Here is a 24,191-nt window from a genome sequence, read left to right on the forward strand (position 1 = left end):
GCTTGAAGTCCTGTGTCCCTTCTATGTGCTATACAGTGCTGAGGATATGGATGGACTTGGAAAAGAAATGTCATTGGAGTTGAGGACAGTTTTTTGAGGTTAAAAATCTCCACAGAAAACCCCCAGACAACAGAAGAGGAGTTGACTCATCCTATATGTTACTTCCATTTGAAGACTGAAGATAGCTATACAGCTACTTTGTTTAGCTATAGCAAAAAATGTCCATATATATATACAATATATATATGTGTGTGTGCATGTATAGGCATATAAAGTAGATATAAATCTGCCTACAAGTAGTTAATAATGCTGCTTTGACTACTGAACCTAGATCTATCCTTTTATAGAAGAGACTTATCCTTTCTAGATTGAGTGATGAAATGCTTTTTGTATGGTCTAATATACTTGGCCAATATAAAATAGCAATTGCTAAAGTGACCTTCAGCTTGACATGCCCCCCACATTGTAAGCTTTGGTTTTTTGCATTCTTTAAAGTTATACTTTTTTCAATATACTGAACTATATGCAGGTTGGTAAAGCTGCAGAAAAATAAATCTTGAAGGCATGGTTCTTGTAAATGAAGTGTTGGTCTTCATTTTTACCTGGTGAGAACCTTTTGTCTAACTGTGTAATCCAGAGTTACTGAGAATTACTCAATTTTTTGTGTTATCTTGATCATGCACATATCCATGCGAACTTGTGAGAAATACAAAGAATGTCTTTCCTGAGAGCAATGGAAATAATTAGAACAAAGCAGGCACACTCTCGGGCAGCTCATGAGATGCATTTAGAATCATGCTCCTGAGGCATTGCCATGGAGTTCAGGGGTCAAAGCAACACTGCAGTGCTGTGCACTAGGACAGTGCGTGACTGTTGGTGAACCTACTTGTGTTCAAGGGACAGAAACCTACCATAAAATTCAACATCTTTAACTGTTCTTGCTTTTAAATTACTTTTTAGTATCTGTGTGGCTAGTTGTGAGTGTAGTAGTAATAGACTTAAAAAAAATGAAGTAGGCTAGGCTGAATCTGTTTGAAGTAAATAAAATACTCAGGCCAATGTACTTCTGTGAAGTTCCTCTGAAAAGGGGCAGACCAGGGAAACAGTTTTTGGCAAGCAGCAAAAATTTGCGAGGAAACAGTGGTTCTGGAGGGCTGTACTGCATTAGAATTGGCAAGGACTCTGCATACTGACACACTGCATCTTCTGTCCAAACCCAGTGAATCTTTAAGTACCAGCTGATCAGGGATTTTCAGGGCTATCTTGTCTAGCTTGAGCAGGTCTGGCAGCTCTTAACACAAAGTGGTGTCTGGTATAAAGACCTTCTGCTTTGTGATGCCTTTCTGAATAGCTTATTCAGCTGGAAAATACAGCGAACAAAAGAGCTGGAAATATTTTGTCAAGTTGGTGATCTCACAGTTCAGAGAGTCAGCTACCAATTATAAAGACTTCTATTGTGTAACACAAGAGCTAGTGTATAGAAAACTCCAGATCTTACCCTCTTTCTTTACTGGCTTCTGCATAATTATTTTTTGCCTAAAGGATGGTGTGGATGTGGGATGTATTCTCAGTAATTAACTACATTTTTCTAATAGACTAAGTTGCTAGCAAAAGGGGGGGTAATTCTTTCTAGCTTTGAATTTGATTTCTGACTTGTGGAGATTAGGACAGAGGGAAACCTTCAGAGATTAAGTTTTTACAACTAAGTGCAGGAAAAAATAGTATTGTTTCTATGGAGAGTAGGAAGAAGGAAAAGTGCGTGTTTGTGTGTCCCCCTTTAATTTAGTAGAGATGTTGATAGGAAACAACTTATGATTTCTAAAGCTTTAGGTTAACCACAGTATATAGTGGTCTCAAAAGTAGACACAGCAACAAGAACCTAGTGAAAGGAGCTGTCATTAGTGCAAAGCATTTGTGTTATTTCAGTATTTGCTTTTATCTGGCCTTGACATTGAAATTTGGATTCTAAAATATGTCTTTTTTTCTCCTGCAGGTTGGAAAAGAGACTGTGCAGACAACAGAAGACCAAATCTTGAAAAGGGATATGCCACCAGCATTTATCAAGTAAACAAATTTTTTTGTAAATCTTTGTATTATGTGTATGAGAAACCTGTTCCAATGTCAGGAACAACTTCTTTGGCAGCAGAGATTTGTCTTGTTACATTCTGTATATATGAGTACATATATATGGTATTTTTTTCCTTTGAAAATAATAACAAAAAATAAGAGTATTAATGGTACTTAGCTGTGTTCCATCTTTAGGTTTGCCTAAACTGTTGGAGACAATGTGGTGTCTTAGTCTTTTTCTATTTATTTGGCTGATGGGAAAATGTGAATTTGTCAGTATAGGCATACCTGCCTGGAAATCTAAGACATTTGAAGAGCAGTGACTTACTGCAGACAGTGGAGTAGACAGTTCCCTTACAGCAGATATTCTTAATTCTGTCTTGGTGTAAAGGACAGCTGACTTTCTCCTTCTGCTGCCTTAAGCCTTAAGAATTATACATCACACCTTGTTGTGGAATTCCTAAGCTGCTTATTGCCACCTGACAGACTTCTGTTGAAGTAACTTGCCTCTGCAATCTACTACTTATAGAAACCTCTTTGTTGGCATTGTCCAGTTTATAGAGAATTACTGAGTATTTTACTGTTATTTCCATACACCAAACAGGCAGGTAGTCAAAACAGGAAAGCATTGAGGCAACAGGGAAAAACAATAAAAGGGAGAAGGGTGTGATGTCTAAAGAGAAAATTTATGGTAGGCAGTGAATAAGGATTTAGTTTATTGCATTGTAGGTTGACAAAATGAATAGTTAAAATAATGCTTAGGATCAGGGGGTGTTAGCATATGAGTTGAAGAAATAGCTGAATTATTAGCAAAATAATCTGTCACTTGAGACTACTAGTATGTCAATCAAAGTGATGCTACAGCCTGAGAAACTTTCTAGGGAAGGCTGGGGAACAGGAGATATGTAGGTGTGATGTACTTTTGGAATAAATTATTAGAAATAGTGTATTAGAGAACAGAGAGACCTCACCTATATATAGTGTGCTTTGGGTGAATCAGCAGTGTTTCTGCGGAGGGAAATTCTGCCTTATAAATCTATTGGTATTCTTAGAAATACCACAAACAGGAAAAAGGGTAGTCCAGGTAATACAGTAGACACTGATTTCTAAACTTGGCAGGGTCTAGAGGCTTTTAAGAAGGTGAAGTAGCTGCAGGGTAATTAGAAAAATTTTTGTATGAAAGAGAGGAAATTGAGAGTGGAAGAAAAGATTATATGGTTATCCCTGACAATGGACAGAGGAAATCAGTAGGACTGTGGAGCTCTTGGTTTGGATTGTGCTTTTCACCATGTTAATAAATGGAGATCAGACTGACTTGTGAGGCAAAAGTACTTAGTGACGACCCCAAGTCTTACACGGGGCAGAGAGGTTAATGGATGACTCTGGGAAATTACAGTGCCTTATTAATTGAAGTGACTTGATGGTAACTGTGGATTGAATGACTTCTAAATATCTGAAATTATGCATTCTTGGGAGAGCACAGGTCTGATGGCAGAAAGGATGGTTGAACTGTGGGCAAAGTCTTGGAGCTGTTGCTGAGAGCATCCTTACCTGTTCATAATGGTCAAAAAGTAAATAAAACATTAGGTTTAACATCAAAGAATGAGAGATCAAAATGTCACAGTATATTTTTGTTCCACAGTTTGAATATTACACATACTGGTAGTCATACAATTTTCAAAAGATTGTAGTAGAACTGGAAAAAGCTCATAGGAGGGCTTGGAGAACAAAGGCATAGAATTATTTCTAAGGCAAAGCTGAGTGAACTGGAACTCTTCAGCCTGAGAAAAGTGACAGAGGGGACTGAGGCCCAGACAATGTCTGAGAAAGTATGAGTTGCGTGGAGAAGGTGAAAACTTGTGTTTGTCCTGTGCAGACCTTGATGGAGGAATTGCTTTAAGCTAGCAGTTTGTAAGCCAGCAGTAGGGAGAGGTCCTTTGTATAGCTATTAGTGTACTGTTAAAACTCTTTATGTGGGTTTGGAGGTTAATAGCTGAGTACTTAGAGGGGATCCATTGTGGGTCATCAAATAGACAAACTGCAGGAAGTCTCAAGAACTGAAAATAGTTGAAGGATGGGAGAGTGCCTAGAGGAAGTATGATAAATGCTTATCCTGTTCTTAACCTTCCTTAGGCTTTTACTTGCAGCTACTCTTGGAGACAGGATACTGAGCTAAATGGGCCTTTGATACAATCCACTACAGTTTTATCCTGCCGGGTTCCTGGTGTCTGATCTTTGTGGCTGTAGGGGGGTTCCATTTTTTGAGGGGAGTGTTTATTTCATGAAATGAGATCAAAGCTTTTTTCTTGCTTCTTGATGAATTGTATGCAAACGTGTAATTTTGGTTGTGCTCATTTTCTAGGATATAGGGAGTTTTTAGTTAATTTCCACCTTCGAGTAAGGGATTAAGGAAAGGAGATTTTTTAAATTGCTATACTGTATTCAGCCTTTGATCTAAATGTAGCAACTTCTGCAAGTCTACAATAATTAAATTAGTGTAGAAATGTGACACAAGCACTGCTGAATAGTACCACTTTATGCTGTGTGCAAGGACTTTTTCTGCAGCAGTTCATGACTCCGTGATCTGTGATATAATGGAACCAAAGCTGTCAGAGTAATGACACTTCATGGAGTACTTACCATCCTAGATGCAGTAACATGAGTTAAGAATGTGAATGGTTTTTATGAATGATAACATGTTTCATTTGTGGGTTTTTGTTTATCTGGAGTTTATATCAAAATGAATTATCCCCAGTGACTATCAAAATGATAGTCACAGGTGAGCTACAAAGGGAGCCTTATCCTTTACTGCTGTAAAGGACAGAATTTCGATGAAAGAATTAAAATAGATGAGGATTTTTTTTCCCCTGAGAAGGAGTTTTTGTTTCTCAAGCATTAGTTCAGGAGTTGGCATTCCTTTCCAAGGGAGTGCTCCAGCAGAGTTTGTACTGGTGCATGGATGATGGGTAAGAAGCAGTACACAAATGCTAGCACTGCACATTACTAACACACAATACTAACACCTTGTTGGTGTTTCCTCCAGTCAAAAGGATCACCAGTCTTGGAGGATGGAGAGTTCTGTTTATTGCCTCGAAAGACTTGATACAGGCATTGGGGGTTCATAATAAGTATATGTTATGGTAATCTGTGAAGCTTTTCAGTAGGAGTGTGATTGTGCAGCAAAATAACTTGCTGGCTGCTGAAAAGCTATCATGCATCCCTTCACTTGCTACTGACATAAACCACATTGGAACTGTTGACTTTGAGTTAAAAATTGCTGAGGTCTTTATCTTAATTGTCTTAATCACCAGGGAGTATAAGTAATGCATGTAATTTACATCAGATGTTTTGCCTTGTGTTCCTATTACTTGTTAAGCTTCTCTTATAAAGAAGTGAAGAACTGCAGTCTCTAGGCAAAGAATAGGGTTACACTATTTGTTTACACTGAGAATAAAAATTTGTTTAACTTGCATGTACAAGCTCATTTAACAAATCAAGCAATAGTGCTATTCTATGTTAACATTTTGGTAGCCAAGCTGTAGCTGCATTGCTGGTACATGTATTAACAAATTATTGTTAATGTAAAATATTTGCTTTTTACTTTGTTTCTAGAACTGCAAGTAATCTAAACTGTAGTAGTTAAACTGGAAAATGAACTCAAGGAAAAGCAGAGGTCAATCCTAAAACCTACTAACTAAAATGATAGTTTAGCATATAAGCTACTTTTTTTTCCCCTCATGTTTTGTAAGGAATATATTTAACAGTACTGAAGTTGATTGATTACCCTAAGTAGTATGGTTAGAAATATAATTAGACCAGTGTCTTCTCCACAAAGAGTTTGACTGGTGTTAAGATAGCTTTATTGTAATCATGCCTCAAAAATAAATACACTTTTTTATTAAGATATGTTGTTGGTTTTTTGTGTTGCAATATAGTACAGAGATTAGAAACTTCACCACAGCAATGAACTTCCATTCGAAACTTCGGAACGTTTGGTTCTTGTGATAGAACAAGTGGTTCATTGCATTTTTAGGGGTCATTTGCATTATTGTTTGGTTGGTTGGGGTTTTTTAATGGAAGTAAGTGAATACCTTTTCTTCCTAATCTCTCGCTTCCTAGCATGTGTGCTTTGCAGGGCATGAAATGTGTCTGATTTTCAAACATCACTATACTTTTCCTGTACACAACTTACACTCCTGAAGTATTTTAAGTGCATTGGGAAGTTTATACAAAATAGGCATCATACTATTGAAATTCATGTTTACCTTTAAGAGGTTCAACCCTAAAAACTGTAAAAGAAAACTTGGAATCTTTAGAAACACTATTTTCATTAATTCTAATGACATCTGGTGTAATACACATTTATGTTAATTCTTTTCTCAACAAATGAAAAAGCCAGCCTTGAGATAATTATTAGTATTAAACAGATAACCATGAAATTAAACTGTAGGAAATTAAATATTTCTGAGCCTATAGCTCTGAGCTGCTGAATAGGTGATTTGTTTAATCCCTTTCTTGGCAGAGTTGAAAAGAATAAATGTGAGAAGCAAGCACAGAAATCTAATTTAGTGAAGTCAGTTGACTTTGATAACACAACTAAGTGCGTTGCATAGTAATGAGCAGACCATTTCCACTTCCTGCCTCAAAGTCCTTCTGCATTTTCTTGCTCAGTGAGGAGTCCCTGCCATCTGATACCCTGAGCAGATGTCTCCCAAACAGAGCAGGTTATGATAATGCAGCTGGTCCAGTATGATCTACCCTAGGGAGCTGTTAGCTGAAAACTTTACCTTCTGGACAAAAGTGTTCTTTTCTGTAGTGGGTGTCTTATTTCTACTAGTTAAATTTAGATGTAACCACTAAGTTCTAATGCTTGTGTTAGCAAAGAACATGGAGGGGAAAATGGGTTAACTGTAACTTTCTAAAAGTACTTTAATAAAAGTATGATAAAAGAGTGTGCCCAAGTGGCCAGTAGAAAATGGGCTAAGTGACAAGCATGCAGAAGTGGTCATAAGAGGTAGCATTGCTGTAATAAAAGTGTTTTATGTTTGTTGGAACCTCCTGTTATTGAATGAGCACATGGCGTTCGCATGCACAGAGCATGATGTATTACACTGCACTTAAATGAAATGGGAGACAGTGGAGGAAAGTACAGTCAGTAAGTGCAGTCATGAGTAGCATAGCTAACATGAAGGGGAAGTCTGAATTTTTAGTTTTCCAAAGGAGTCACAAAGTAATTACAAGAGAACAAAATCAAAATATTTTCAGTCTTCCAGTTGTTGATATTTTAAAACTGTTATGTGAAATGGTTTGATGGAACCTAATTTCAGAGCTCATCTTCTTATTGTAAGTACCTTTTGTGTTACTGTAGTTACATACTGTAATATCTTGCAAAATCTTCTTTCTGTTTTTATGTCTGGAATTGCAAGCTGCATTTGAACATTGTACTTTACCCCTCTACATTTTGTGGTTATTTAAAATTCTCTATGAGTGTTAACATTCTGAAGACCTGAACTACAGCTTCAATGAGCAGAGCACAGTGTCTTTGTTAAAATGATGTTATTTTGTCCTAATGTGTAGCTGTCATTTAATATTTATTAATAGCAATTGCTATTTGAATAACAATGTATATACAAGGCTGATAAAAGTTAAGTTTGGTTGTGAAGTCCTAAAAAAAGAATTGTTTTCTTCCCTGCCCTTGTCATGAGGAATGTAAGGTATTTGCTGGGTTGGGAGCTCTTCTTAATGACACTGCACTGTGTGCTCTGTAAGGGGTACTTCAGACATTCCATACATGGGAAGATTGTGTGACTTCTGAAAAACTGGGTTGTATGCTTGCTGGTGACCTTTTGTTAAAAAAATACAATAAATGCTCCTGCCTTTTAAACTGCAAAGGTGTAGAATGATCAGTTTGCTTGCAGTGCTTCAAATGGTAAAGTTAAAAACAAACCCAACATTTTCTCAAGCCTGTTGCCATACAGACAGAAGTTAATCAGCAGGTGTTGTCTGCTGGCTTTCCACAGAGTGGAGAACGCCTGCACCAAACTTGTTCGGGCAGCGCAGATGCTGCAAGCAGATCCTTACTCAGTACCAGCCCGTGACTATCTCATTGATGGATCGAGAGGAATCCTTTCGGGAACGTCTGACTTGCTCCTGACGTTCGATGAAGCAGAGGTAGGAATCCCAGCATGACTGACACAAGGGCCTGCACAACAGTATTATTAATTAAAATGTCCCCCTAACTACATTAGCTAAACCAAACTATTAAATAGATTAATGAGGTTTTGACTGGTTTAGGTTGGCTGGAAGCATATTTTGCATTCCTTTCTGTCAGAAGGAGCTTAAGACTTGTTGCTCTGTTTTCTTAGGAGAATTTTTGCATGACATAATGTTTAGGTGTTGCCTGTGATTATTGCTCAAATAGGCCAGATCTCATCAACTGTCTGACGTCTTCCTGATGCTTTTCTGTATTCCCTTCACCCTTCCCATTAGTGATCCTTATGTTTTCTGTATTCCTTCATTGAAAAGCCCTCAGCCACTTTCTAACACTTTCTTTTGTTTGTCTGGCTCATTAGCTCTGGCAATTTAATTTGCCTTGGGGCATGGGAGGTAAAACAAATGTGGACTGGCTAGTCAGGCAGAAGATGTATTCTGATAAATGTAACAGTTGGTACGTTTTGACTGCTGCACAAGCCAAAAACTAACTCAGAAGTGCTGTTTGTCCATCCTCATGTGTAAAAAAAGCCATAATTGCAAGGAAATATTAAATCTCTCGTGTTTGAAATTTGTTTTGTTTTGTTTCTTTTTTTTTGTTACAAATCATAGTTTTGATGCTCTTTCTGGGGATGTGAAGTCTTGCTCATTTCTGAGTAAAAAAGCTCATGCTGTTAGAAATGCAGATGTCAGTCCTAATTCTACAACAGTTTGTTTACCTGTGGAACTGTGTTGCACTTCTTGCTGTTCTGAGTAGTCTAACATGGCATCCTTGTCTCATTTAACCAGCTCGTGGGACTGTTAGCCTGTTGCTCTGGAATGGTTTTTAATGGAAGTATTACGGGACTTTCAAGGAAGTTAATAGCTTTTAATCTCTCTTTCTAGTGTTTAGGAAATGAATTGACTTTTGTGAAGTTAATGCTTTGTGGGATTCACCTGACAGCTCCTTTTTAACTTAGCTTTACCTAAGAACTAATGGAATATTCCTCTCTTAGGTCCGTAAAATCATCCGTGTCTGCAAAGGAATATTGGAATATCTGACTGTGGCGGAAGTTGTAGAGACAATGGAGGATCTGGTGACGTACACAAAGAATTTAGGGCCAGGTTTGATTTGCTCCGGTCTTTCATAAATATACTAAGTATAGTCTTTTCCACTACTTAGTTTTTCCTCCAGCACCTTCCTTACCCCACTTTAGAACACTGGACAATGGTAAAGCAGTTGCTTGGGAGGTTTCTATTGGAAAGAATAACTCTTTCTGTTTCACAGTCTCTTTTATGAATGCAGAAGATGTTGGTAAATGATATGTGCTGTACTTTTCCTATACTGTGAAGGAAGTAAGCATGCATTAGGAAGGCTAAAACAAAAAGAAAAATGAAAAAGCTGTGTAACTAAGCACTCACAGATATAAAACCCATTAAGCTGATAAAATGTCTGCACTGGCTGAGATAGTTAGGCCCAGTAGTAATTTCTTGGAATAGTATAGGCTACATGTCATGTATTAACATCTAAATGAGGTTGCAGAAATAGCTGTCTTGAAGCATAATACAAAAGCCAGCTGTTATTGAAATTCTATGTTTGCTCTTTGATGCTCCTTCACTACTTGTTACTTCACTGTGTTAGCTCACACTTTCAGTGGTGAAAGTGATTGGTAAGTGAGGAGCTGCTGTCTCTATCTCTTTATTGCTCAGAGGAAACCTACCATTAATCTATCTGCTATTTCTAACCTCAGCATGAAGTTGCTAAGGGATTCAACAAAAGCATTCTGTAAAATCGAGATGTGGTGGTGGTAGTGTAGGAAGATGTTGGAATTAAAATTACACTGAAATAAAGAATGCTTATATAAAACCAGCAGGAATCTAGTTAGTACTTTATAAATACATGTGTAATGTGGCTAGGTGATAAATGAAATGATTAAGAGCTGTCATGGCACAGAGCATGTTTGTAGATTATCCTGTTTTTATTTAACATGTGTATACTTGACCTTGTTTCTAGATGTGGAAAAACTTCGAAGTTCCATATGGAGTTACAGTGTTCTCTAAACTTTTATTTCCCATCAGAAATTACCTTCAATGAAATAGTTTTTGCCTCATTTTGAAGAGGAAAAGATAAAACAAAAGGGCAATCTTCTCTTTCCCTGAAACTTTTTCTTCAACTTGGTATATACCCTTTTAGTTTCTCTGTGGTTATTGTCTTTCATATCTTAAAAATGGAAGTTTTCCCTGATTTCAGTTGGCTCTGTTGGGCTCAGTTACAAGCAGCTGGGTCTTTTCACTGAACCTCACAGACTTAATTTGCTGTTACATATGTATGACAGAGGTCTTGGGTAAGTGTCTTAGTTTCTTAGAGTGACATGTAGACTTGTTATCTTTATTGTAGATTATCTTCTCTAAACTCATGGTATTCTGAATAAATAGTGACCCTTGTGCTTCTGGATTGCTGTAGCAGCTCTGTCTTTGCCTGAGCTGGCTGCTGCTCAACATCTGCAGCCCGTGCCCACAGAACTGAACGCCCGCAGTCCTTGTTCCTTGTGGTTACATTAATGGGCACATGAACTTAACATTCCTGTGAGTGCTCTATAATTAATGGGAGTACGAGCAGGTACACTGAAAGTCAAGGAAGTGCTTACAGGTTTTATGCTGGAAGTAGAGAGGGGAACGTGATTACCTGTTAAGGCTTTTGTCATTAAAAGGAAATGTGCTTCTGCACAGCTTGCCTCTCTGTGCTGTCATTGTGAGGACCCTACTACAGTGATATCATCAAAGCAATGTTATGGTGCCTTAGATGCTAGCCAGCAGAAAGGTAATTCAGCCAAAGAATACACAGCTTCCTTCCAGTTTTATACCCTGGAGGAGAAAGAGTAGGACCACAACTGCACTCATTTAAATCACCTTCAGTTTTTATCAAGCTGTGTCAGAAGTTTCCATGTGCTCTGTGTGGTAAACTTCACACACATCTTAGCTATTGAAAATAGATCTGCTCTAGAATAAATTTAATTTTTTCCAGGTTTCTAGGGTACTAGAAATATTTCTAGCAAATATGAAGTGTAAATAAATACAGTTCTTGACCTCTGGTAGAACCTCCAAGCAAACAAATAAAATCCTGATGTTTCCTTTTTCTGTCCTTTACTTAAGGCATGGATCAAATCTTAACAGAAAAGACGACACCCTTCCCCCCTCCTTAAATCAGCTTCCAGTGTTCATTAAGTGGCTTCATGTCTTAAAACAGTAATTTCAAATATTTTCCTATTTTATTGATAGGACTTAAAATCAAGAATTCTGAGTAGTCCTTTCTATTTCACATAATGGCTAGGTTTTGAATAGGGGACTTCTCTGAAGCCTCTGGAATCTGTTTAAAGCAACAGCTGCTAATACAAAAGTTTTAACTTCAATATAGTTTTCGTCAATCATTATGCCTTACTCTTGTTTTGAAATCTCAAGTGTTTCAATGTTCAATTACTTTAATCTTTAGGAATGACAAAGATGGCCAAAATGATTGACGAGAGACAACAGGAATTAACTCATCAGGAACATAGGGTTATGCTGGTAAACTCCATGAATACAGTGAAGGAGCTATTGCCAGTACTTATATCAGGTATTTTTTGCTTTGTTTTTTAATGCCATTCTGAATTATTGTTTTGAACTGGAGTTCCAATGTCTTATGTTTATTAAACATAACTTCAACATCTGTAACCAGTCGCAAGTAACTCTGCTTCCTGTATTAAAACAACCATCTCTTTGAGATAAAATGCTCCATGCAAAAGAAAATGTTCCATATAAATACAGTAGAAGGTCAGCTTGATCACTGATTGGTCTGATATACCTTTTTCTCATCTCTGGTATTTTTCACAGCTATGAAGATTTTTGTAACCACAAAAAATTCTAAAAGCCAGGGAATAGAAGAGGCTTTGAAAAATCGCAATTTCACAGTAGAGAAAATGAGTGCTGAGATAAATGAAATAATTCGTGTATTGCAACTCACTTCCTGGGATGAAGATGCCTGGGCGAGCAAGGTATTTCCATATCTACATTTGTATGTAGAAGTCTAGTTTTTGTTCACTGTCTTTTACCCTTGGAAACTTGTGCTTTTGAGACCACTGAAGTATGTATTTATGCAGCAGTTTTGTAACATGATATAATAGCATCATATAATCTCTTCAAGGTCAAATATCTTCAGAGATAAATATATTCATGTATCTTTCAAAATGAGCTTTCTCTCGCTAAGCAAAGTTAAACTAGTGTGGCATTTAAAGGTGGTTCAGTGGTTTACTGCAACTCAGTGGTCAAACAAAAGACAGATTTATTCATGCTTTAGTTTCAGCATCATTAGGAAGTCCTGGAATATAGTGTATTCCACACAGAGAAGGATATTTTCCCTGTGTATTACTAGCCTAGATAATAATTTAATAGGAAACTTAAGTATAAAAGTTATTATTCTCTGCAATTCAACTGGTCTCATAGCTAGGCATTCATAAGTGAGATTGTGATTTTCCTTCTAGATTCCTGCTAGAAAAGATAAGCTACTGTCATATTCCTTGTGCAAAAGGCTTAGAATTGAAAAATTTTAATTAATTTTGAGGTATTCTTCTCTGAACACCTGCCCCTTTTCTCCCTGCCCCATTTTTATTCTGGACACAAGAGTAAATTTCAGGTTTTTGTCCTGTCTCAAAGAAATCTGTTAGATTGAAGAGGGTTTCTAGGTAAGTCTGGTGCCTGTGAAAGCTGACTTATGGACAGGATTGGTTCCTTACAACTCAGTGTTCAGCGTGTGAGTGACTGCAGCCACTTATCTGGAGCTAAGTGCTGCTCTGAAGTGATACTGATGCTACTGAAGTGTCTGGAAGGCTGTAAAGCAGGTCTGGCAGTCAGAATCATAAGTGGTGTGGGCTTACAAATAAATGCAGCTGCATAACTGAAATTCCTGCCAAGTTCTTTTTGAGTACTTGGAAGTAAATTGCTGAAGGTATTTTTTTAAGGGTTAATGCTATGAGCAACAAATAAGCATAAATATAATTAAAAAACTTACTGAGACCTGAAGCCAGACTGATTAGTAAACAAAGTCTAGCAGGAAATCTAACACTGATGTAACCAAGATATAAAATCACTTTGGCCTATGTTGTTTGGCACTTGACCCTTAGTTTGCCTCGAGTTATTTTGTCACTATCACTTCCTTATTATGACTACTGTATGCATCTCTGTTTTTGTTGTCCTGTTTCTTACCCTTTCTCACCTTTAGAAGGTAAGCTTTCTTCTACACACTCCACCTCTACCTGGTACTAAACCCAAAAAAGCATGTCTGTGGGATTTTGTGCTGTGTGCAGACTGTGTGCTGTGCAACTTCTCTGTGTGCCAGCTGTGACACTGGCATTTATACTTACGGATGTATACACAGTTAAAAAAGATGATAATAGCTCTATCTAGCTGTGTGTAGCATTGGCTGTCACTGAGAATGGGAATTGCAAGCTGATCTGCATTAAGACTCTTTATGAATCTGATTAAATTTAGGGCAAGATTTTACAGCACATTCTTTTTGAATGCTTTTATGTTCATTTATGAGTCTCTGTAGTGACAAATAAAGGGTCCAGCCATGCAGGAATGAGCTTTCTGCATGGCCAGAAAGCTTTATTCAGTCAGGAAATTTGTCTGTTCCATAGTGTTTTACCCATGGCCTTCCTTCAGTTCAGATGGTTCATGTCCTTTAGGTCTAGGCTTAAAACTGCAGTTTTGTGTGGGTACTTCTTCAGGTCAGTTTTATTTTTGGATTTAAGCTTTCCTGTATGTTATGAAATATGAGCACAGTTTTATTTTACGCAACAGATTTGGAATTTTTGTGGTAAAGAAAAATGTCTGTTGCAAAGAGTTGGCAACTTAGGCTTAGGAAATTCTATTCATATTGCTGGTGAGGCAGATGAAGAAAGTATTTAATTAAGAAAACAGTTGGTATATTAGCAGTATTTCCTAATGGAAAATATTGGTCATTATGCTTAATGTATAAATATGTTTTGTGGACTAGTACAATCAAAGTATCGTTCTGTTCTGAACTGAGAACTTTTTAATTGTATTTTGCTTTTGATGATTTGGAACTGTAGCACTGAGCATTAATCCAACAGTGATGATAAAGCATTTGAATTGAAAAACACAGTGGGATGAAGAAGCAGAAACCCGTTTGCTAATAATCACAACTGACTTAGCATTTTGCTGGGAGGGAGATGAAGGAGCTGTTTAGTTGTAGCTGAGGTCACTGTTGCATGCATTTTGAGCCTGGTGGTCAAAGGAAAGATTTTCCCCCTGCTTTTCTGGAATATCAAGTCAGGTGTTTGGGGATGCCCAGCCTTGAATTTTTGTCTGTGTAGTACATGCTATCGCTGATGTTGGACTTGGTTTTATGTTTATTATTCTATCTTGAGTTATTTATACCTTGAGTTATCACAATCTGTCTAGAGAGAGTGGAGAATGAACAAGGTATGGAGCCAAAGCTGTAGGTGTTGTAGGTTTTGTAGGAGTTGTAGCTGTAAAATATTTTGTTGGTCTTTGTGGACTCTGCACATTACTGTTACTGGATTGCAGTAATCTCTGCTTACACTGGATTTTAAAAATAGAGTGGTGATTCAGAATTGAAATACTATTTTTGGGGGAAAGTTGTATTTATGTTTTCATTCATAGCTTTGAACTTTTTCCCTTGAATTCTTAGTTTTACAGAGGAATTTGATTCTCTTGTATATTATTAGTGTTTATCTAAAAATGAATTTGAAGTAATACTCAATTCAAACATCTTTCATTTCCATGGAATTGGAGGGAGTAAGAAGCTGAGAAATATCTGATATCTTACAGGATTGAACTCTGAATGGTGACTAAGCTATCTGTCTTGCCAGAACACTCGCTTTGCCTATTTCCTCCAACATTGCCTTCTTTGGTCATGAAAATCAGATATCCTTAGACTAGACCACTCTATTGAGTCAGAGGTTGTTTTACATCCAGCAAGGAATTGTGTAGGATTTATTTTGTTCGTTTGCACAGCAGAGCCAATACTACCTGTGCCCTGAATAAGCTCAAATGCTTGGTAGTGGCAGAACTGATGCATAGCAGTGTCTTAAATAGTATTTGCTTTAGGAATTGGTTTGGAAAAAATCCAGCTTGCTCTCTTCCCTTCAGACAGTGTTGCCCTAGTTGTTTAACTTGATTAACTGAAATAGTTTATCTCTTCTGAAAATGTAAGTGCTGATTTTGTTAATGGAATTCCTTTTGGCAACAGGGGAACTGTTGGTAGGGAGAGGAGGGAAAGAATCAACTTTTTGCTGATAAAACTGCAGAAATTTTTTTTGCAAAAGAGCAGTAGGATTTTAAAAAAATCATGCTTGCAACTAATATTCTGTTGGCAAATCCCAAAGAGTTAAAATTTAAACATATTTAGCTGTTTACGGGAGGAATAAGGTATTTAAACAGCTACAGAAATCAGGACTATCAAGACACTTTCAGGCAGTGAGACCTTGAGCAAGTTGCTGTGTTTTTTTAGATTGAATGTTGCTGCTTTTGTCTTCCTTCTACTTTCTTAATAGCCTGAATTGGTTGGTAAGTCCAGCCCTTTCAGTGTGGCTACACCTTTGTTGCTTGCCAGGTATCTGACAGCAGACACAGCTCTGGCAGACACAGAAGTGCTGTGCCAACAAACCCAGTCAAGGATGCATTCTAGTTTTCTATCGCATTACTCAGCTCGCTGCAATGAACTCCTTATCAGGCTATAGCTGGAGGGGATTCCTTGGCCTGTGTAGGTGGGAAATTGGTACTTTAAGAGCAGTTGTCTTGAAACACTTCAACTGCTGTGCTAGTATTTCCACAGATTTTTTTTAATGGGAAAAGGGGACAGTATTTTGCCAGCACGAGTGCAGAGGAGCACAGGATAGCAAGAGTGCCCCTGCAGAGCGGTCCAGATATGTAACTTCATGTGACAGGGCAGATGGATCCTGGTGCTGCTGAGGCAGTGCTGGCAGTGACAAAATCATGAGTGCAAAAGCTGGAACACCCATGATTTTGTCCTCAGATATTAGATTTTAGATTCAGAGGCTTTGACGTAATTCTGCTGAAACTGCAACTCCGCAGGCAGCTGAGACAACACAAAAGCCCGTGAGAGTAAAAAGGGAGGGGCCAAAACAGGTCCCAACCCTCCTTTTCTCTGCCCACTCCTATCATCTCATTGACACAATAAGAAACATCTGTTGCCTTTAAAAAAAATCAGTTCCTTGTTTCAAATTATTTCTGGGTAGACAGGCCTGACGTAGACCATTCATTTCAAACCAAAGTGCCTTCAGCCTGATATAAACAACAGAAAACAGTAACGCCCACTGTCATAGCTAGGAAGATTTATATATACACTGATGCCTCTGTATTTGAATATTCAATGAATATTTGCTTGTCTCTTATCATACACTGAATGCACAATTCTTGAGCTATAGAGAAGATGACTTTTAAAATAGTGTGCCCATCTCTCACGCCTAGCTGCAAATCCCTACCTTTTGGAAGTTTGTTCAAATATATCCCAGCTAAGCTTGGAGACCCAGTTTCTAGATTTGAGACCCAGTCATCTGGGTGAAAAAATCCTGCTTTTGGTGCTCTCTCTCAGGCTGTGTTTTGAGAGCCTGCAAAAATACTCAGCTGCACCACATGACATTTTAGGAAGTTGATTGCTGAATTATATTCTAGCACCTTACAAACAGCTGACACACCAACGTGCCTGAATAAAAATGCCAGAATATTCAGTACTGTATTTTTAAAACTAAGTATGCAGAATGAACAACTCCATAGAAATGTGGCATTTCTTTAGTTGTCAGGATAGCACATACTGTAGCAAGATACTGGTCACTGATGGTAGTAGGCTGCTCTTCAAAAGCACGGCACATGGGCAGTCTGATTGAGATGCTGTGTGAGAGCCAGGCTTCTTTTTGTCATCTCCATGCCAATCATGGGATCTGAGATGCATTTCAAATGATTTCCATGGTATATGTGGTAAAAAGCTATTTTGGCTTTTCCACAACTTCTTACTTAGGTGCTTATTACTATTTTCACTGTCCTTCCATTTATGTGAGATGGAAAACTTGTGGCCTCTAGTGGAGGGATGGCACATGAGCAGTGTTCAGACTGCAGAGAAATCAGAACTGGGAGATTGTTTCCCCTGCAGCCAGAGGGGTTGGGTAGTATTGGCATAATAGTGCAAGGAGCAGCTTCTTTGGTGCCTCTTGTGGGGGAATTCAGAGTTTTAAACAGTCACATGTAAATACGTGTGTTTATCTCCAAAGACATTAAAATCCATATATGAGACTTCCAGAAATTAGCTGGTGGTCTTATTTTCCTGTGAACAGTAACTGTTTGACTTTAGGCAGCAGAGCAGGTGGGAAATGCAGATGTGCAGCCTCTTACACTGAAGTAAGCAGTAAAATTCACTAGCTGATATCCAGATATGGATATTCCAGTTACATCACAACTCTTCTACGTGCCCTGATGTAAAATGGAACTAACTCCAAGATGTGTGCTTATTAGAGCTCCAACTTTAGAAATTAAAGCACTAGAATATAAATAGAAAAAACCACTAAAATTGCATGCATAATTTTTGCATTTTGAGTGAAATGAAAATGTCTGTTCTAACTGGAAATAAGCAATTATGACCTGCTAGTTTGAAAATGGGTTTTGAGCTGCTTATACGAATGTGTTTTTATAAGCAGACTCTGCTTTTTAGAACCTTTGTCAGCTTTGGTTGCGTTGATACTTGTGCTTTGATTTGTTTTGTTTTGCGAATAATTTTGCTGGTTTCTCTTTTGTAAAGGACACTGAAGCCATGAAGAGAGCTTTAGCCTTAATAGATTCCAAGATGAATCAGGCAAAAGGTTGGCTGAGAGATCCAAATGCACCTCCAGGTAATATTTAAACACAAACAGAAGCATAAAGTATTTTGATTTTTGAAGGTATTATTTCTGTTGTTTGAGACAAAGTGATCTTTAAGCATTAATAATGCTTACATAGTGGATCATTCTTAAGGAGCCTGTATTTATTAATTTCTTTAGAAACTGGGAATTGAACAAGTTGTGTCTAATGACTGAGAAAGTTTTGCTGCTTCTCAGTGGTATAAAAGATATGTATTCTATGGAACATACATGTTCTTAATTTGCATTCCAGCAGTAAACCTAAAAACTTTTGAATTAAACAGTAATTAATTAATTGCAGCCGTGGCTAATACTTAAAATCCCTTCTTTTGCATTTTCAAATTTTTATAACTTGAGATTTCCCTAACAGAATCTCTTTAACTGTTTTTCTTTCAGTCTTGACAAAAAATTTTTAGTATGAAAATCTGCCATAAACACGCTTAATTGCAATGACTTTTACGTATGTAAGGGGTTTATTTACCTTTGTATGTATCTTAGAAGTAAATAAAACTCGATAGAGGCCTGGTCCATTTGGATGTCCACCTTATCAGATGGACTTGCTCTGAAATCAAAGCCAAACGAATGCAGTTGTAAAAGCTGGCTGTGAACTTTTGGGTGTGTATCTCCATTTTTGATAACTGTACTTCCACGACTGAACGTGACGCAGTTCACGTGGCGCGGTATCGGGAGTTCTGTGATGTGCCCGGGAATGTGTGTGAGTGGCACTGACTGGCGCTGTGTCTCAGGGGACGCTGGCGAGCAGGCCATCCGCCACATCCTGGATGAGGCTGGCAAAGCAGGAGAGCTGTGTGCGGGCAAGGAGCGCAGGGACATCCTGGGCACCTGCAAGACCCTGGGCCAGATGACGGATCAGCTGGCTGACCTCCGGGCTAGGTAAGGCTCTCACCTGGGATGGACACTTCCCAAGGGCTAGGAAAATGCTTTATGTGCACTCCTCACTTCCTAACCCATAGAAAAGCAGGCCAGAACTGTATTTTACCTCTTTTCCTTCAATCTCTTTTTTCTGATAAGAATAATATGTTTTAATAAGAGAAATTTTAATTGTATAATATGATAATCAGAATTGCTCAAGTAGATAATTCTGAGTTTGCTTGCTGTCTAACACAACCTTCCTCCAAATTTAGGCAGAAAGGAAATTTTAAACTCTCCTGTGAAGTCTGTTCTCCAAGTAGGTTATACCCCAGTTACTGTAAGATACATGGATATTCTACTCTTCAGGTGTTTTTTGGGATGTTAGATCACATGTGGTGGTTGTTGTTTATCTTTCATTGGCAAATTCTGGTGAACTTTCTGTGTCACGTGTTTGAGGCAGCTAAGACATTTTATTTTCATATTTATTTTTTATTGACTTGCTGTCCTCACTTAGATGTGGCGAGACTTTAACTCCTGCAGATTCTGACTCTCTGCCACAGTCTGTAAATGAGGAGAGAAGAGGCCTTGTCCTGGGTACTTTAATAGCTTTACTTTTTGACACTTAAAAAATGTTTATTCTTCTGAGAATGCCAAATATTGCATTCTGGAATAGGGAAAATATGCTCTTAGTTTTTATCTCTTCTTCTGTTCCTCAGTTGCTTTTTGTTTCCGTAAGGAGGAGGAAACAAAATTTGATTAAACACTATATCTCTTGCAATAATTGCTGAGAATCCTCATAACCAGCTTTTGTTGCCTCTTCACTGGAAGACAGCAGTTGTCAGTGCTGAACTGAGTGTGTGGTGCTGTTTTTGTCTGGGGCAGAGGACAGGGTGCCACCCCCGTGGCCATGCAGAAGGCCCAGCAGGTGTCCCAGGGGCTGGACCTGCTCACGGCCAAAGTGGAGAACGCAGCCCGCAAGCTGGAGGCCATGACCAACTCCAAGCAGGCAATTGCCAAGAAGATTGATGCTGCCCAGGTACCACCAGTGATTAATCAATACCTCAGAATGTGATTACATTGCTGCTCTTACAGCTCTTACACTGAACTACTGCACTTGTTTCCAAAACACGATTACTTGATAGGAAGAACATAGAAAGGATACTTGTTTTAACAAGGAAAAATCTTAAATTCAGTAATTTATGTAATAATTAATAGTAATTAAGCATATGATGAGTTTTGTTTCAGTTGATGATCTTTTTTGCTAACTTACTTGGCATTATTAAAAATTTCAAGGCTATTAAATTAAAAGGATGGAACACCCTAAATTTGCATATAAACTAATCTTATTAAAGAAAAAAATAGAGTTCCAGATTGAACAGACTTAGTTGTGGATAAAACCAAGCCTTTTCTTTGGGCTCTGTTTTGGGAGCGGAATTCAGGATTTAGAACTTTATATTAATAATGACAGAAGAGAAATGATGTTAATGAAACTACATTTTCTTTCAATTGATCCTTTACTCTTAATATCCCTCAATGGTCAGTCTCTTACCCAGTGATGATTATGATGGTCATCAAATAATGGACCTTATCGAAATGTTTATCATTGTCTATTATCATTATATAAAGATATATTAATATTACATATGTATCAAATGAAATGGTGATGGGACTTTTTAGGAAGAGCTTTGTGAAAGTACCAACCTGAGCTCAAGAGCATCTGTTTTCATTTTTTTCTGAAAGTCACATCATCAGTCTCTAAAGGCAGTGATTCAGTTTTGCTTCTAAAATATTGTTACCAAATGTTGAGGGTGGAGAGAGAGAATGTAAAATCTTTGGGTAGATTTTATCTAGTTTGACTTTTTTTTTCAAAATAGAAAAACTATGAGGCAATAGAATAATTTCATGGTAGCTAAAAACCAGAAATCGATTTTGAGAAGTATTTTCTGTTAAATAAAATTTTGAAAGCTGTATAGGTATTTCTTTCTCTATAAAAGCATGTACAGAATAAACATTATTTTTATCTTCACTTGTACACAACTTCTTTCTATGAAGAACTGGCTTGCAGATCCCAATGGGGGCAGTGAAGGAGAGGAGCACATTCGGGGCATTATGGCTGAAGCAAGGAAAGTTGCAGAGCTGTGTGAGGAGCCTAAAGAAAGAGATGATATCCTCCGTTCCCTGGGGGAAATCTCTGCTTTGACAGCCAAGCTGTCAGATCTGCGACGACAGTAAGTATTTATTTCATCACCATTCATTTATCTGAATGACTTTCACATGCAGTTCACAATGCTGAGCAAGATCAGAATATTGGTGATTAAAATAAACCCTTTAGTTGTTCAGCCTAGTGATTTCTGTCTCAAAGCCTAGCTTGCACTTGCTTCCTTAAAAAACAAAGGTAACCAGAGATGTATTCTGTAGAAGTATTTTCTTTCTACTGCCTATGGAATATTTGAGAAGGAAACTGAAGCCAAAAGTGAGCTTGTTTGTACTGTCAAAACAACAAGGAAATATAAGTTTGTTTACGCAGATGGATGTCATCACTGGTTTTTGCTAAGCAGTTTACTAAATATCAAGGTGGAATATCTACCATTTCCATCACTGTCAGTGTTTTAAGCTGTAACTGCAAACTGTACAAAAAATAAGACTTTCAGCAGTTACATTTCAGTATCAGTTTTGCAAAGGGGCTGCTTGAGAGGAGAAAGAGTTATTGTACAAAGTGTAGTCTTCACCTAAGGCCGGTTGCAGTATAGCTATAATTATATTTCCCGCTTCATTAGTCAGATGCTTTAATCAAGTTTTTATTGAGCTTTAGCTGCTATAGGTCTTAATATGCTACCTTTTGTCAAGTTTATATATAGCCTTTATTCTGTGGCTGCTTACTCTTCTGCTTGTAATCTGTATGGCATAATTGCAGTTGCTTATAAGACTGCCATGGAAATGGGAAATCTATTCTTACACCAGCATTGGCAATGACAGTCCTATGCCTTCCCCCTCCTCAGTGCTGTGCTGAACAAATGTCATGGCCAGGTACCACAGCAGAGAATTGCTCCTCAGAGTCTCAACCCAAGTGTCAACTTTGACCTTATTTAAAAATGCCATGTACCTTTTATTGTCTTCCTGCTGAATTTGAGATAATCTGTAAATGATCTTTACATGACTACACTCTTTATTTTTTTAAATCCTTAGTGGGAAAGGCGACTCTCCCGAGGCCCGTGCTTTGGCTAAGCAAATAGCTACATCTCTTCAGAATTTACAGTCCAAAACAAACAGGGCTGTAGCAAACACGAGGCCGGTTAAAGCAGCTGTCCATCTGGAGGGCAAGATTGAGCAAGCTCAGAGGTGGATAGACAATCCTACGGTCGCTGACCGGGGAGTAGGTAAGTGTTTCTTGGTGATTTGCTCCCCAGTTTTAGAATCAAACCTGTTAGTAATGTTTGTGGTGGAAACTGCTGCTCCTGAGATGCTGAGGATGCAATTGAATCTTCACTGGTGCAGAGACTTGAAGATTTATAGCCAATCCTGGCTGCAATTACTAAGAATTGCAATTACTAAGAACTAAGCTGACCTATGATTCTCTTAGTGTTCTTTCCTAAAGAATGGAAGAACATGTGCTATAGAGAAGACAAACTTAAGATTGCTCTTTGCTTTTCTTATTATGCAAATATTGTATCTCGAATTTGAATTTATACCTACTCCAGCAAATTGAGTAAATAAGTCCTTCAGAGAAGAGAAAAACACTCATAAACCTGACCTAAAAGTATCACTTGTATGGTTTCTGGGTTAACTGAGGAGAATGCTAGTAATTAAAGAAAAAGGGGATCTGATAATCCCCTCAGTTTATCGAGTATGCTCTCGGTGAGCACATTACTGGTTCAGGAGTTGCTGGCATTTGGCAGGTTACTCAAAAGAAAAGTAAATTAAGAATATAAAAGATGGCAGCAGTGCTGAGTGATTCTTGGATAGTCTGGTGCTGTGACAACTTCCTAAGTAATTTTAAGCTTCATCACAAACTTGGATTGCTTGTGGGTTAGCATTAGCTTAAAATGATTCTTCAGTAGGTCTTTGATGGAGTTAACATGATGAGTTCTTTTAAAAGAATACTGCTTTTGTATTATTGAAAGAACAGAGAATTACATTCCTGTGAATGAGGAGGAAGCATCTGGAAGTGAATGAGGGAAATTACCCATGCTAAAAATAAGTATTTTTAACAGAAAAGCTTTTGCCACACTGTAGAGGCTTTGTAAGGTGTTCCCTATCCCCACTGACCCTTCCAATCCAGACTACTTGGCACTTCTTACTTTATGACTTGTGGAATTCTGGGAGAGGGCATTTGGCTTTTTAAGTTATGTTTTCTACTTGTCTTTTCTTCCCCTCTTGCTGCTCATCTTCTAATGATGTGAGGATGAATTGCAGTGTTTGGAATTTGCAAGTGCTTTTTTTTGGAGTCAACAGATCAGTTATTTAGGAATACCTGACATCTGCCATGGTTGGTTTTTGTCAGAGCACTCTAGTTAAGGAGGATGTATCTGTGGCCAGGGATGTGGTTTTGGGCTGTAACTATGCAGTGATAAACTGCACAGGATCTTTTCCATGAGGCAGAGAAGCGTTCTCCCAGCCCCAGGCGCTGGGACGCGCAGCGCTGGCGGTGCCTGTGCTTTGCCAGTGAGCCTCTGTGCCGTGTCCCCGCAGGCCAGGCCGCCATCCGCGGGCTGGTGGCCGAAGGCCGGCGCCTGGCCAACGTCATGATGGGCCCGTACCGGCAGGACCTGCTGGCCAAGTGTGACCGCGTGGACCAGCTGTCGGCACAGCTGGCCGAGCTGGCTGCCCGCGGGGAGGGCGAGTCCCCGCAGGCCCGGGCCATTGCTGCGCAGCTGCAGGACTCGCTCAAGGTAAGCACACCCTGCACTCAAGGACTTCACTCACTCCTCTGGGCAGGCCTGCTGTGTGCCAGGCACCCGAGAAAACAGAAGTGCAGCTACACACCTGGTGTTTAAAGGAAACTTTCTGGTAAGGCCGTGTTATCATGCCATAGGGGTTCATTTCAAATGAACAGTTCAGAAGGAAAATTTGTCTCTCCTAAAAGAAAATATGTGCTAGGCAAATTTGAGGGGCAAGGTCCCAAATCATGCTGTT

The 24,191-nt window shown here is 38.4% G+C and overlaps 1 protein-coding gene across 2 annotated transcripts in view; it reads left to right on the top strand.

Annotated features, from left to right (window-relative positions):
• VCL (vinculin) overlaps window positions 1–24,191 on the top strand; it is a 56,372-nt gene that overhangs the window by 18,627 nt on the left and 13,554 nt on the right. For both annotated transcript variants that reach the window (XM_063405881.1, XM_063405882.1), the window contains exons 2-12: window positions 1,994–2,064; window positions 8,088–8,238; window positions 9,273–9,381; window positions 11,747–11,869; window positions 12,127–12,287; window positions 18,089–18,179; window positions 18,932–19,079; window positions 19,941–20,094; window positions 21,111–21,286; window positions 22,245–22,435; window positions 23,748–23,947. In XM_063405881.1, the coding sequence (XP_063261951.1) occupies window positions 1,994–2,064; window positions 8,088–8,238; window positions 9,273–9,381; window positions 11,747–11,869; window positions 12,127–12,287; window positions 18,089–18,179; window positions 18,932–19,079; window positions 19,941–20,094; window positions 21,111–21,286; window positions 22,245–22,435; window positions 23,748–23,947 (1,575 nt within the window). The remainder of the gene's footprint in view (window positions 1–1,993; window positions 2,065–8,087; window positions 8,239–9,272; window positions 9,382–11,746; window positions 11,870–12,126; window positions 12,288–18,088; window positions 18,180–18,931; window positions 19,080–19,940; window positions 20,095–21,110; window positions 21,287–22,244; window positions 22,436–23,747; window positions 23,948–24,191) is intronic.

Source organism: Prinia subflava, chromosome 9 (genome assembly GCF_021018805.1).
Source record: "Prinia subflava isolate CZ2003 ecotype Zambia chromosome 9, Cam_Psub_1.2, whole genome shotgun sequence".
In the NCBI taxonomy this organism is placed as follows: Eukaryota; Metazoa; Chordata; class Aves; order Passeriformes; family Cisticolidae; genus Prinia; species Prinia subflava.